The sequence below is a fragment of the Eschrichtius robustus genome, chromosome 14 (assembly GCF_028021215.1).
Source record: "Eschrichtius robustus isolate mEscRob2 chromosome 14, mEscRob2.pri, whole genome shotgun sequence".
NCBI lineage: Eukaryota > Metazoa > Chordata > Mammalia > Artiodactyla > Eschrichtiidae > Eschrichtius > Eschrichtius robustus.
This window is the reverse complement of record NC_090837.1, coordinates 26,433,015-26,445,810: the sequence shown is the minus strand read 5'-3', so window position 1 is coordinate 26,445,810 and position 12,796 is coordinate 26,433,015. Positions and strand designations below refer to the sequence as shown.

The following is a 12,796-nucleotide window of genomic DNA, read 5'->3' as shown; positions in this document are numbered from 1 at the left end:
AACAGGAGAAGAGTGTGGAGCAGTACACCCAACCTGGCGCCAACTCGTAGAGCGATGCAGCTCTGCATCCTCTTCTGTAATGTGGAAGGGTCCCCACTCTGCCTGGGATGTGGGACCCAGGAGGGTGGCACATGGGGGCCTCCTCACTGGGCCAGGCACTGCAGGGTGACCCGGGCACAGCTACAGTCTAACTGAAGACCATGGGCCCAGACCCCGCACCTTCAGTTGCTGGCAGGGCTGAGGGTCAGGACTGCTCTGCTCCCCGGAGCATGGCTGGGGCCCCATGGCACCCGGTACCCAGCCCAAGCCCCACACTGGGCAGGGGCAGAGCTCTGAGGGTTCTCGCTGTGGGATGTGGGGTGAGATGGGGCTGGCGTCTGGGCTGGGGCGGGGGTGGTGGGGGGCTTCGTGAGCACGTCCTAGGAATTTGTACTCCAGCCACTGCCCTTCATCCAGGAGTGGAACTTGCTGGACCCCAAGCAAGGAGACAGCTGGGCTTCACTGGAAGGCCCTGAACAAAGAGGAAGGCTCCAGGCCCAGCTGGCTTTGGAGACAAGTGGGCTCCACTGCTGAGGTGTGTGTTCAGGCCAGCAGGAGGTGGCCCAAGCCCCCAGCTGGTGGGTGGGACACACCCTGCCTGCCTCAGCCCACTGGCCAGGCTGGCCACCTGCCTGGGAGAGGCCCGGCGAGGGGCCTTCACATGCCGCCTGCCCACCGCAGAGCCCACTGCTGCACCAAAGGTTTCACTACAACGTCAAGGTCCAATTCCATGGCGAATACTTCTGTCATCTGTGAATGTGACAGCCGGTGGCTGGAGGAGCGCTCGTGCTGGTGACGATCCAGGAATAAACCATGTGGACTGGTCATCTGATGCAAGTGAGCTGTGGGCCAGAGGAGGCTTCCGCGTCCTCAGCTGAAAATGGCAGGGGCAGAGCTTCCCAGAGGTCTCTGCCTCAGCCGTTGGACTCTGCTAAGGTGACACTTAAGGCTTTGGGGTCACAGAAAGGGCCTGCCCCCTTTCTGCACCTGGCCCTGTGGGTACTTAGCCAGTCCTTTAGCTGCTTAGCTGGAAAATGAGGCAAAGCTCCCCTTGTGGGTTGCTGGTGAGGGACAGGAGGGGCCTAGGGAGGCATCAGCCTGAGGGCCCCTCGGGCAGCAGCCACCACAGACTGGGCTCAGCATGACCGGCTAGCCCAGCCCTGGCCCCGCCACCAAGATCTGACACCCCTCACTGAAGGCTGAATTGAGGCACAGTCAGGGTGGGGATGAGAGCTCAAAGCTCTGCTGGGCAATTGTGGGTAGGTTCTGGACCCTCTCTGGGCCTCCCATCCTACCACCTGCTCTTGGTCTGAGAGAGCAGGTCAGGCTCGGTTGGTGGCCCTTGGTGAAGGCCAGCAGCACCTACCCTGCATGGAAAGGTGTGGCCGGCCGAGGCAGGAGGGCCAGTGCTGTGTGTGAAGAGGATACAGGTCATTGTTTATTCGGGTGGGCCCTGGGCATGGCCCAGCCTCCAGGACAGGTAGCTGTGCTACAAGCCGGGGTTGCGGGGGGAATGCAGGCCTGCCGGAGGCCGGGAAGATGGGCCCCTGGGGCTGGCCCTGGCCTTGGGTGGGGTCACTGCTGCAGAGGTCCTGGCTGCTCCTCGGGGAGGGGCAGGTAATTGGGGTCCTCCTCTGGGGCATCCAGTAGCAGCTTCCTGTGGGGAGGGGCCCACGCTGAGCTTCAGCCAACAGGGGTTCCCCCATGGTGTAGGGAACCATCTGGGGGGGAGTAGGGAGGGCTGTCATCTCAGCACTCACAGGAAGCCAGGGGTCAGCAGCAGCCTCTTGCCGCCAGGCTGGTTGGGGAAGACATCCTCCAGGAAGTAGTAGATGTGGCCCACAACAATCCCTGTGGGAGAGCCACCAACTGCTGAAGCCACTCTCCACAGCCCAGAGCCCACGGCCAGCGCAGCCCTGAAGGCCCCAGAGCACGGGTGACCAATGTCCTACACAGACTGCCAGCCCAGGGTGGGGCCAGGATTGGCCCAGAAGAGAGCAGGTCCTGGGAGGGGTTCAGGCCTCAGAACATGGGAGGAATGGGAGCCATGAAGCAGGAACCCTGACCCACCCATCCCCACCTGGGTCAGAACCTAACACAAGCATCAGCAAGCAGGTGAGGCCTGAAGAAGTAAAACCGATAGGCTGGCTTGGTTGAGGGGCTGGAAGAACAGGGTAGCCGTGAGGGCAGGAAGAGGCGGTGGGGACAGATGAGAGGTCCAGTGCAGGTGGACGGGGGGCTCTGGCCAACCAGACCCTCAGGTCCCTGACAGCCTGCTTGGGGAAGGCTGGATGGACAGCAGGCTTACCCAGGAGGTCCACGAGGATTGAGTTGCCCAGCAGCATTGAGAAGCCCATGAGCGCCCAGGGCAGGAATGGCGCCTGGAAGGTGAGGAGGCCGAAGAAGTTGACCCTCACCCGGGGGCTGCGGCGGCTCCATACGTATACCAGCATGGCTGTGAGAGCCTGGCCCAGGAAGAAGAGGCTGCCCAGGAGCCCCAGCAGCTGGGCCAGAGTCAAGGCCTCATGCCCTGCCCAGGGCCCCTCCGACTTCCTAAACCCCTGGAACCCTCCTGCTGGCTGGTTTCCCTTCCCAATCTAAGGCCACATTGTAGCCTCCAGGGGCCACCTGATCTGCACTGCCTCTCCACCTCACCCCAGGCCCCACCACTGGTCATCCCGGCCCCAGTTCCTCCTGGATACTGGCATTCAGGGCTCAGAGCCCCGGGTACCCCACCGTGTGGCATTTTGGGTACAGCACTGGACCTAGCCCTGGCACCTGGAGCTGAGCACGCGATGCACGCTCAATACCGCCTAAGCTGGAGGAAGCGACTCTGTCCCTCTCCGGCCGGCGCTCAAGCCGGGCCTCAGGGCCAGCACAGGCCGAGCCCAGAGGTTCCAGAGCCCGGGAAGGATACGATCATAAGGACACCCCCGAAGAGAAACATGAAGACGAAGTCGGCCGTGCGGCCGCGGAAGGAACCCTCCTCCAGCAGACGGCAGTAGCGAAACCTGCGGCGTCCGTATAGGAAGTGCCTCCCAGCGGAGCTCAGTTTCCCCGCTCCCGCCGCCACCCACCCCCACCCCGCCTCCCGGGGCCGCGCAGCGGAGGATACACGAAGAGCATGTTGAAGAAGAAGCTGAATCCCAGGGGCCCGAAGAACAGGAAGTTGGTGACGAGCCTCCAGACCTGCATGGGGGCGGGCGGTCAGGCGCGGGGCGGGCGGGGCTGGGCCAGCAGGTGCAAGGGGCGGGGCGGCCTCACCTGGAACTTCCGGAACACGAGGTGCGGATTGAAGTAGAGCTGGAAGGGGCTGAGGAGTTCCAGTTGCTGCGGAACCAGGGGGCGTCAGGAGCTGCCCCCCGGCGTGGGGGCGTGTCCAACCGTAACCATGGCAACCCCCGGGGCTGTAACCATGGTGATACCCACCCACCCGCCCAGCTCACCACGGCGGCGGTGGTGAGGACGCAGGCTGCGGTGTAGGTCCGCGTCACCGCCGGCACCTGCAGGAACTCGGTCGCCATCCCTTGCCACGCCATTGAACCTTCTCAGGAACGCGTGGCCCGACCACCGAGCGCTCTTAACCTGCCTCCAAATCCCGCCTTCCTGTCTTCGGCCAATCCTCACCCGAGGTGCAGCGCGCCCGGGCTAGAGGGAGGGGTTTTGCGACAGGTAACCAATAGGAGGAGGAAGCAGGAAGCCGGGGGCAGGATGGGGGCGTGGGCGGGTCGGGACTCGCGGCCAATGAGCAAGCCCCACGGTTGAGCACGTGGCGCTTGTTGTGGTGACTGCGGCGGCGGCGCGGGAGAATGTGTGGCCAATGAGGAACTGGGCGCTTCGCGGCAAACTAGGGGAGGACCAATAGCGAGGACCCACGAGCCACCCTGGGGGCGAGGCTAGGAGTGCTTGCTCAAGGAGGCCCCGCGAGACTGAAGGGGCGGGGCCACGCGGGGTGTGGGCGGGGCGGAATCCGGAGTTCGGCCGCGCTGATATGTCGATCCACCTGGCTTGGCCGGCGACGCGGGTCGTCCTTCTTCCCTCCAGGAACAAGAGCAGCGAAGAAGGCGCTCAGCCGCGAGTCCAAATCCCCCCGCACGTCCAGGCCCTGCTGAAACTGCCAGCTCCTTGGGAAGCCCCACGAGGGCCGCCGGAGGAGGGCCAGGCTGGGGACTTGCAGCCCCGGTGTTGAGGCAGGCTGGAGCAAGTGGACGGGCTGAAGAGGACCTTGTTATTTTGGTGGAAAAGGGAAACTCCATTTATTCATTCTAATGAACAAAGTCAATCATTTATTGAGCACCGACTATGTGCCAGGCACTGATCTGGATGCTGAAGACACAAAGGCCAACAAAAGATGCTATCCCTCCTGGTATAGCCAAGGAGACAGGCCGTCATGGCCTTGTGCTAAGATGAGAGCTAGTGTTTGCAGAACAGCGCGCTAACGGAAATAACAGCCAAGTGGAGGCTGGAGGGTTGGGTAGTGCGCCCATGCCAGATGGGGTGATATGGGAATCCTCTGTGAAGAGGTGATGTTTGATTGTCACTGCTGTGAGTACAGTAGACTGCCAGAGGAATCGGTGAGCAAGGGATGATGCAAGGGACGCTGGTGGCTTGGGCAGGGTGGAGCCTGGAGGGCCAGGAGGGGCGGGATGTGGGTTTGCCAGCAGACTAGACAGAGCTGTGAGAGAGGAGTCAAGGGTGACTTCAGGGCCTGAGCTGCAGGGTGGATGGAAGGCGGTGGCCTTTACTGAGCTAGAGAATGCTTGGGAGAAAGGCAGGCAGATGGAGAGACCTGTTCTGGCCTCACTGAGTTTGGGGCATCTGTATGACATCCGTGGTGTTGGGGGAGATGTCAGGCAGGCGGTCCAAGTGTGGGTAGCAGCCTTCAGTAGACCAATGACATTTGTAGCCTTGGGCCTGCGTGAGATGCCCAAAGGACGAGGCCAGACCTGGGCAGCTCGACCTTCATTAGTTAGAGAAGGCAGACAGCCAGCGAAGCAGGGAGACCAGGGAGGCTGCAGCAGAACCAGGAAAAGGCTGCAGGGACAAGGTAGTGAGAAGCCCTGGGAGACGTGGCCTGGGAAGCCACGCCAAGGTCCCTGGATAATGGCGGCCATGAGGGAGAGGAAGGTGCCCGGACCTTTACCAAATGGGAGCTCAACCTTGGACTCGAGTGTGGCAGGTGAGGGAAGCCCTGGGCTGGACCCTGAGTCCCCCAGGGAGACTGGAGTGGGGAGAACCAGCCGAGATACCTTGTTATTTTGGTGGAAAAGAGAAACTCCAATTCAGGTGGATCCTAGGAGGGCTAAGAGGGGTCCCCTGGGGAGTGGCTCCTGGAGGCCCACTTGGGAGGGGCGGGGAGGGAGAGGCTGGGAGCATGAAGGGGGGTGTGCATTGGGTTCAGGAGTGAGGAGAGGTCAGTCTGATACAGCAGGAGTTGGACCAAGGGCTGAGAGGCTGGTGGGAGCAAGCTGAAGAGGCCCCCTCAGACAGCCTCCATTTTCCAGCAAAGCAGATCTAGGTCACATTCGAGGTGAGGCCGGCGGAGCAGATCCCACCCAGGTGGGATCCCACCCAGGTGGAGGTGCGGCTGCAGGGCTGGGATCCAGGGCCTCAGACATCAGGGCGGGCGCCTGCCAAGCTTGAAGGAGCCAGCAAGGGGGTCGGGTTTCCTGTCTGCACTGGGAAGGGGAGGCATTCCTGTCTCTGGGCCCTCAGCAAGCAGGCGCTGGCTGGCCCTCCGCTCAGGGTCAGGCCGGGGCTAACGGAGGGGCGTCATGTGATAGGGGTGTCTGTCTCTCCCCTTCGATGGGGCTGATAGGGCTGATAAGGCAGGAGCCGGGTTTGGGGCTGGAGAAGCACATTCCTGGGAGACGGAGCCCAGGGTGGGGGCGGGACATGCCGGGAGCAGCGGCGGGGTTCTACTGCACATCTTCCCTTCTCAGGCCCAGGGTACCCTCAGGTGGGGACTGAGGCCCCTAGGAGGCAGAACAGGGCCTGGGGCAGACTGTCACCACCAGTCCAGGCTTTCACGTCCAGTGTCAGGCCCAGGACAGGCCACTCGAGAGGCACCGGGCCTGCTGCTCCGACCCCTGGCACCTCCAGACAGTTAATTACAGAGAGAAGGCCTGGGTGAGCCAGGCAGGCGGGGTGCTGGATGCTAATGGCTGTGTAGCCATCTGTCTGTCCTGAGCAGCGGGGCAGCAGGCCTGCCCGAGGGGCCGCCTCCTCTCTCCTGGGCTGAGGACTATGGCAGGAGGCGGGCCTGTGGCGAGGTGACGATGGGCCTGCTCTCCAAGCCACCTCGCTGGCCTCGGGACCCTGCCTGCTACAGAGCAAGGAGCCCAGGTCTGGGGACAGGTGCCCAGGTCCGGGGACACCCGAAGACCCCTGATTTCTCTGTCCAGGCTCTCCAGTGCCTACAGGCAGGACAGCACCTGCTGCGTGCCCACCAAGCTGGCCTTCTTCCTCACAGGGCTTGTACACCAGGAGAGACCCTCATGAGACCCCAATGACAACCCCGAAACCTGGAGCCAACCCTGACTCCCACTCCCCGGCCCCACAGGGAACCCTCCAGTCCTTTCCCCACCTCTTATTCAGCATCTCTCTCCTGGGACGGCCCAGATCTGACTTATTCAGTCACTCATTTCCCTCCCTACCAGCCTAGATGTTCTGTTAAAAGGAGAGGGAGAGAGGGTGATAGAAATGCCCCCTATTCCAGGAAGCCCTCCCTGAAGGGACCAGAGCTCACCTACCTTCTGTTAGGGCCCTATACACTCAATTTTCAGATGTATTTTATTCCGAAGGCAGCACGTGCCTGTGGTAACAGCTGGCAAGAAGCAGAAACAAGGTGAGTGCTGGAGGCGCTGTGTCTTCCTGTGGATAACATGTGGCACCCCTCGCGGGGCCTTTCCTCAGGGGCTGCGAGCTCAGTGCCCACCCCCTCCCAGCACATGGACCACGCCCCCAACTGCTGTGGGTGGGTCTCACCGCGGCTCCAGCCAGTGCCCCCAGGAGCAGCTGTGTCCCCGGTGGCCCTTCCTGTCTGGGTCATGGGATATTTTTAGCACTGAGTCCGGAACTCACTCGGCAGCAGCTGCTCGTGACCGGAGCATAAGAACCACAAACCGTCCAGGTGGGCTGTGTCAGGCCTGCCCGGCAGAGGGGGCGACCTGGGCCTGGCCTTCTGAGCCTGGTAGCAGAATCGACTTTCCAGGAATTTGAGGGTCTCTGGGTGGGCTGGGGAGGGAGGAGGCAGTCAGGATAGAGGAAGAGTTAGGATTAGCCAGGCCCAACAGGAGAGCAGCTTGTGCAAAGGTCTTGAGGTGGCATGGAGGGACAGAGGCAGGGAAGGAGCTGCATGTGATGAGAGGCTGGCTGACCAGGCCCTGTAGGTGATGGTCTCTGTCCCAAGGGCAGTGAAGAGCCCCAGGTGAGGTTAGGATCAGATGGCAGCTCTTTGGAGAAAGCAGGGGTCAGAGGGGAAGATGGCTGCGGCCTGCAGTGGCGGGCACGTGACAGTGGGGGTGACAGGGTCAAGGAGGCGGAAGGCATAGACCTTAGTGAGTGCTTGGCGAGGGGGCTGAGACGTAGGGGAGGGCCAGGATTGGGAGGGAGACCCCCTGTTGGTTTGGGACAGGCCGAGTTAGGGGTCCCGGGGGGACAGGACCGCTCAGGGAAGCCCTCCGTGGCCTCCCCAGCCCTGCCCTCCCAGCTCCTTGCCTTCACCCTTCTCCAGCTGTGGTTCAGAGACAAAAACCTCTCTGCCACCTCTGGGCTCCTGCCATGTCTCTGACAGGTGACTCTGCTCCCTGGATACTCCCCTGCTGAGTAGCTGGGGTGTGGGACTCCCCGCCTGGACCCCAGTTTCTCTATCTCTGACCCTCAGTAGCTGGGTGAGATGGTCCCTCCCCAGCCCCAGCTGCCAGGCCAGCCTGACCTTCAATGCCCGGCTGTCATGACCCTCATCAATTGCCCCCATTCCACTCGCCGCTGTGGCCACTACCTGACCATCAAAGCCGCCTCCAGCCAGAGCCCCAGAGCAGCTGGCAGCCCCCCCGCCGCCCCCTCCACCTCAGCTATTTTCGGGCTCAGTGTGGCTGCGGGGCTGTGTTTTGGAAGAAGATTATCTGCTTGGCTGAGTCAGCCAAATGGCAGGGCCGGGGATGCGAGTTCATGGAGACACAGTGAAGAGACTGTGTGGTCCCACACGGGTCTGCTGCCCACCTGCACACCCGGGGATGCACATGGGATCCGGTCCATGTGGAACCTGAGGCCACACTGTCCCACCGTCTTCCTACCCATCGCCTGCCTGCCAGATCATCAGGCAATTCCCATCTGTGGTCTGGCAAGGACCTGGAAGGACAGGGGCCACCACTCTGGGAGCCTTGCCCAGAAAGTGACTGAGTGCTCAGAGCAGGTGGATGGAGAAGCTCAGAAAGGCCCGGGGCTCCCGCATCTCCCACCTGGCTTATACCCCCAACACCCCTGCCAAGCAGCCCAGGCCCTGCTCACATACCGGGGAGGGTGAGCCCCAGGCCAGGTGCTCGCTCAGCCCCTGGGACAGGAACCCTGCGTCCTTGTCCCCCTCCACCCCCCGCCCCCCCGCCCCAGACACCACCACAAGCCCCGCCTCCACGTTTCACTCAAGATGTTCTCCCAGCCTCGAACGCCCTTCACTTGTGTGAGGTATTGGGGCCTCTTTAAGAAAACAAATGCAAAATTGCAAATCCAAGATTAGGTACAAAAGTACCTCATTTGTTTAGAATGAGGACACAAAACAAGCAACAAGTTCATAAAAGGTAACAAATAGCACTCAATATCAAACCCAGGAAAAATCCCCTCCCCGGTCAGAAGCTGTGCCTATGTCAGGCAGGGGCTGGTGAAAGAAGCAGCGGGCGTTAACCAGGACCCTGGGGAAACTGAGGCTGGGGTGTGGGGAGGGCATGGGGAAGGGGTGAGGGTGGGCCCAGGAAGGGGTGGGCTGCCTGTTCAGCTCCATCCCAAACCTGCACCAGGTGGCCCAGCCACAGGGGACTGGCCGCTTTGGTGTCCTCCCCTCTTCCCCCACCATGGGCCCTGCTGGGAGGGGGCCTCCCCCACCAGGGAATGCAGGCGTCAGCACTTCAGACTCTGTCTAACCGCCATCCCCACCCCCCGCCTCCCACCCTTCCCCTCCAGATGTGGGCACAGCTGTATTTTTAGAACAGCCAACCCCGAGGACATTCTTTGCTTCTAATTAAGATGGCTTTAAATCTCCTATCCTCAATCAGCTCCACTGTTCAGTCCTCAAATATCAAAGGGTGGCCAGGAGGGGCTGCTAGGCTGGTTGTTGCTTGGGGTTTCTTCTTTCTTTCTTAGTTTTGAATCGTTAAGTTGGAAATGTGACCCAGAACTGGAGTGGATGCCAGCTCTGAGGAGGAGGGAGAAGCTGGATTTGGGGTAGAGCCTGCAGGGGCTGCCCCTAGGCCTTGCCCTCCACACTCAGTCAGGCTGCAGCCCCCCGTGTTCACCTACCCACAGACAGGGTCTGTCTGGAGATCAAGAGAGGGCACGGTACCTGCCCTCGGGATGCTCAGTGCAGGCAGTCAACAGACACACCTGGGGCCTGAGGGCGCAGGGCCTGTGCAGGGGGCAGGTCAGTTGTCATGATGTCCCCATTTTACAGGTGAGCAAATGGAGCATGGAGAGAGGAAGTACCTGTTGGGACTGCAGGTACCCCATTGGTATCAGCTGCAGCCAGGCTTGTGGCTGGCCTGCTGTGCTTGGTGATGGCTCACTGCCCACCCTGACAGCCTGGTGCCCAAGGTCAGCTGGCCTCTGAACTCCAGCCAGTGCCTCCTTGGGAGGCTCCTGGTGTGGAGTAGAGTTGCCAGTCCAAGTGGGAGGAACAGGGAAGGCTGCAAGGAGGAGGGGCCTTGAACCACTCCCCAGCCCTTCCTGGAAAGCACAGCTGACAGAGGAAGATGCTGAGGTCAGAGGGGAGGCAGTCGGGTCAAAGCAGGTCAGCCCACCCACCACCCACCCGGTGATGGATGCCCAGCTGATGGGCTTTGAAGGAGAGACCAGGGACCATGGGGGCCAGCCTGAGCCCAGGCTCCAGGGGTTAGGCCACCATCCAGACTCCTGTCCCACCCCTCATGGAGCAGAGAGGGGAGGCACACAGCGAGGCAGAGGCAGGGTGGGCTGGGTGTCAGACCTCCGAGCTCCCGACCAAGGCCCTGCACCCCCCACCGCTCCCCCCCAGCGGGGCGCGGTCTGGGTGCGCCCGACCAAGGAAGCGAAACCACCTGGGGCTCGTGGAACAGGGGACGCCCGGGCTCGGCCAGGACTCGGCGCCCAGGGGCGTGGGGGCAGCTTCCCCCGGAGTTCCCCGCACCTGGCGGGGCCCTGGCTCAGGCCTCTTGGTTTCCCTGCCACCGCGGAGCCCCGAGAGGTCTGGCAACCCGCCGCGCCAACTCCCGAAGCGCGGGCTTTGTCGCCCCCTCGCGGCCTGAGCCGGTCTCGGCAGCGGGGACGGATCCCGGCAACTGGCGGGGGCGGCCCGGGAGGGCTAAATGGGGTCTGGAGGCCGAATCCGGGGGTCAGGGGAGTCCCCGGGCCCGGGTAACAGTGGAGGCACCTTCTGGGGCGGGCTCGGGTCGACGAGGCGGCCTCGCCGCTTCTGCGGGGGTAGGAGCAGCCGGGGGCTCGGTGGAGCGCGGACCCGGTGGAGCCCTCCAGCCAGCTTTGCTGTATCGATTACCTTCGGTGCGAGCCGCCGTGTTCCCTGCCTCCAGCTGAGTGCCGGGGGCGGATCCCCCTATTCCCCCCTCCCCGCCAGCTCTGGGCCTCCGTTTCCCCATCTGCAGAGTGACAGGCTCCGGAGTGTAGGAGGGAGCGTGGGTCGTGGCTCCCATGGCGGGGGAGGGGCGTCACCACCCACGTTAGCCTCCCTCCTGGAGGTCCTGAGCACTGGTGGCTGAAAGCAGGCCACCCCTCCTCCCTTGCCCCTGTCGCAGCAAAAATAGACATGAGAATTTTCTGATATACAAGGAAAATAAGGAAACAATGAACAGGCTGGGGAAACAATATAAACAGGCCTGAAAGAGTTAAGTAATCTTGGTTATTCTTTAGCTATTACTACTAATAAACACTTGTAGCTAGACTTGTCCTTCACAAAGCTGATTACTCTCTGACTCCATACAAATTACCCTTTGCACCTGGCATTTCTTCTCCCCCTACACTCCCTTGTAGCACTCTTCATTTCAGAAAGAAGGTCACCGGCCGATAACTTCAGGGACACCAGACCTGGTTGCTGAGCAGCCTGATGCCAGCTTTGGCCATGAATTTGCAGAAGAAAAGAAATGCAAGACCTTCGCTACTTTTGATCCTTATCATATACCCCGGACTGCAAGCCCCACATATAAAATCTTCTCCGATTCCCCAAGGAGGGGGGCACAGTTCTTGAGGCGCTAGCCTACTGTGTTCCCCTCTTGCCTGGCAAAAGGAATAAAGCTACTCTGTTCTATTTCCTCCAAACTCTGTCTCCTTATTTCTATTCGGCATCGGTGGACAGGGAGCCAAGATTTGGTAACACCCCCACCTCTGCCTTCTCACCAGGGAAACCAAGACTGGGTGGGAATCCACGCGGGAAGCTCCTCGGAGGAGGAGTCGGCACGCGTGGGGGTTGTCTTTCCACGCTCCCCTGACTCAGGCGTGTTTTGGCGGCCCCATCCCGTAGGGTCTGCGCTCGACTTGGAGATCTGAAAGCCCAGCCCCGACTTCCAGCAGGGCTGCAGGGGTGCTGCGGACACAGACTCCACCTTGTGGAGTTGAGGGACGTTGAGAGGATTAGCTATCAGCACTGGGCAGCCACAAACACTCACAACCTTGACTTTCACACACTCAAGGTTAAACTCCTGATTAATGTTTGCCAAAGAGAAACCTCAAGCTCCCTTGCTTAAGGATAATAATTAGTGGCTGGGGAGCCCACGCACTGGGGGGCTGACTCCAGCGAGGTGTCCATGGGGGGGTGCTGGCGGGGAGGGAGCGAAGAGGGTATTATCACAGCAGTGGATCACCTCAATAGATGCAGAGATGCAGAAAGGCGTGCACTTAGCAACTGCTAATATTTTATTTATTGTATCGATATTTTTCCTTAAAAATGCATGATGTTTTTTAGAAACTTTTAAAAGTTCAGGGCAGCAAAAATAAAACAGTATCCCTTCTGGTGTATGTCCTATCACAGTCTTTGCTCAGATGACTTCCTAGGGTCACTTTCAGGTCTAAGTTTCCATGACCACAAATAGCATCTTTGGCAAGGCTGGTTTCGATTTGGCCTTAATCCAACTCCTGGATTCATGAAGGACCTGAGAAGCCCTGAGAAATAAAAGATTAATCCTGCCCAGTGGACCCGGTGGCTCCTCATCTCACAGGGTCCACTGTGCCGGACTAATCTTGTCGCATAGGCCGGGCTGGCCTCTCACGGAATGGATCCCCGGGCTGCAACCCGAGACTGGGTCTCCCATCCGCGTTCCAAGTCACTGGCTCTGCCAGGACGGACGGATGAGAGCTCGCCAGACTGGTGGGTCTACCTTTTGGCCCTCCTAATCCTGTCCCTCCTCCGGGGGGAAAGGGCGGGGACACCTGTACTAGAGGAGAGTGGGGATGTCTGTGCAGAATCAAGGGCTCGGCCCTCATAGTGCCTGTGGACAGGGGCCTCCCGGAGGCGTGCAGGGGCGCCAGATTCGGGTGAGAGGAGGCCGGGCAGAGGGGCCGG

The 12,796-nt window shown here is 61.0% G+C and overlaps 1 protein-coding gene across 1 annotated transcript; it reads right to left on the bottom strand.

Moving 5' to 3' along the window:
- Positions 1 to 1,500: 1,500 nt before the first annotated feature.
- DERL3 (derlin 3) lies at positions 1,501 to 3,578 on the bottom strand. The gene is made up of 7 exons (XM_068563272.1): positions 3,486 to 3,578; positions 3,304 to 3,369; positions 3,155 to 3,228; positions 2,957 to 3,050; positions 2,348 to 2,543; positions 1,800 to 1,890; positions 1,501 to 1,696 (listed from the first exon to the last, which is right to left on the bottom strand). The coding sequence occupies exons 1-7, from the start codon at positions 3,576 to 3,578 to the stop codon at positions 1,615 to 1,617; spliced, it is 696 nt and encodes a 231-aa protein (XP_068419373.1). The 3' UTR covers positions 1,501 to 1,614.
- Between the last annotated feature and the right edge of the window lie 9,218 nt (positions 3,579 to 12,796).

What these genes read in the sequence shown, in the direction of transcription:
- DERL3 (XM_068563272.1), bottom strand. Translation starts at nt 3,578, where the DNA reads ATGGCGTGGCAAGGGATGGCGACCGAGTTCCTGCAGGTGCCGGCGGTG. An exon ending in TCCTCACCACCGCCGCCGTG is followed by an intron (nt 3,370 to 3,485) that starts GTGAGCTGGGCG and finishes CTGGTTCCGCAG; the next exon opens with CAACTGGAACTCCTCAGCCC. An exon ending in AATCCTCGTGGACCTCCTGG is followed by an intron (nt 1,891 to 2,347) that starts GTAAGCCTGCTG and finishes GCTCTCCCACAG; the next exon opens with GGATTGTTGTGGGCCACATC.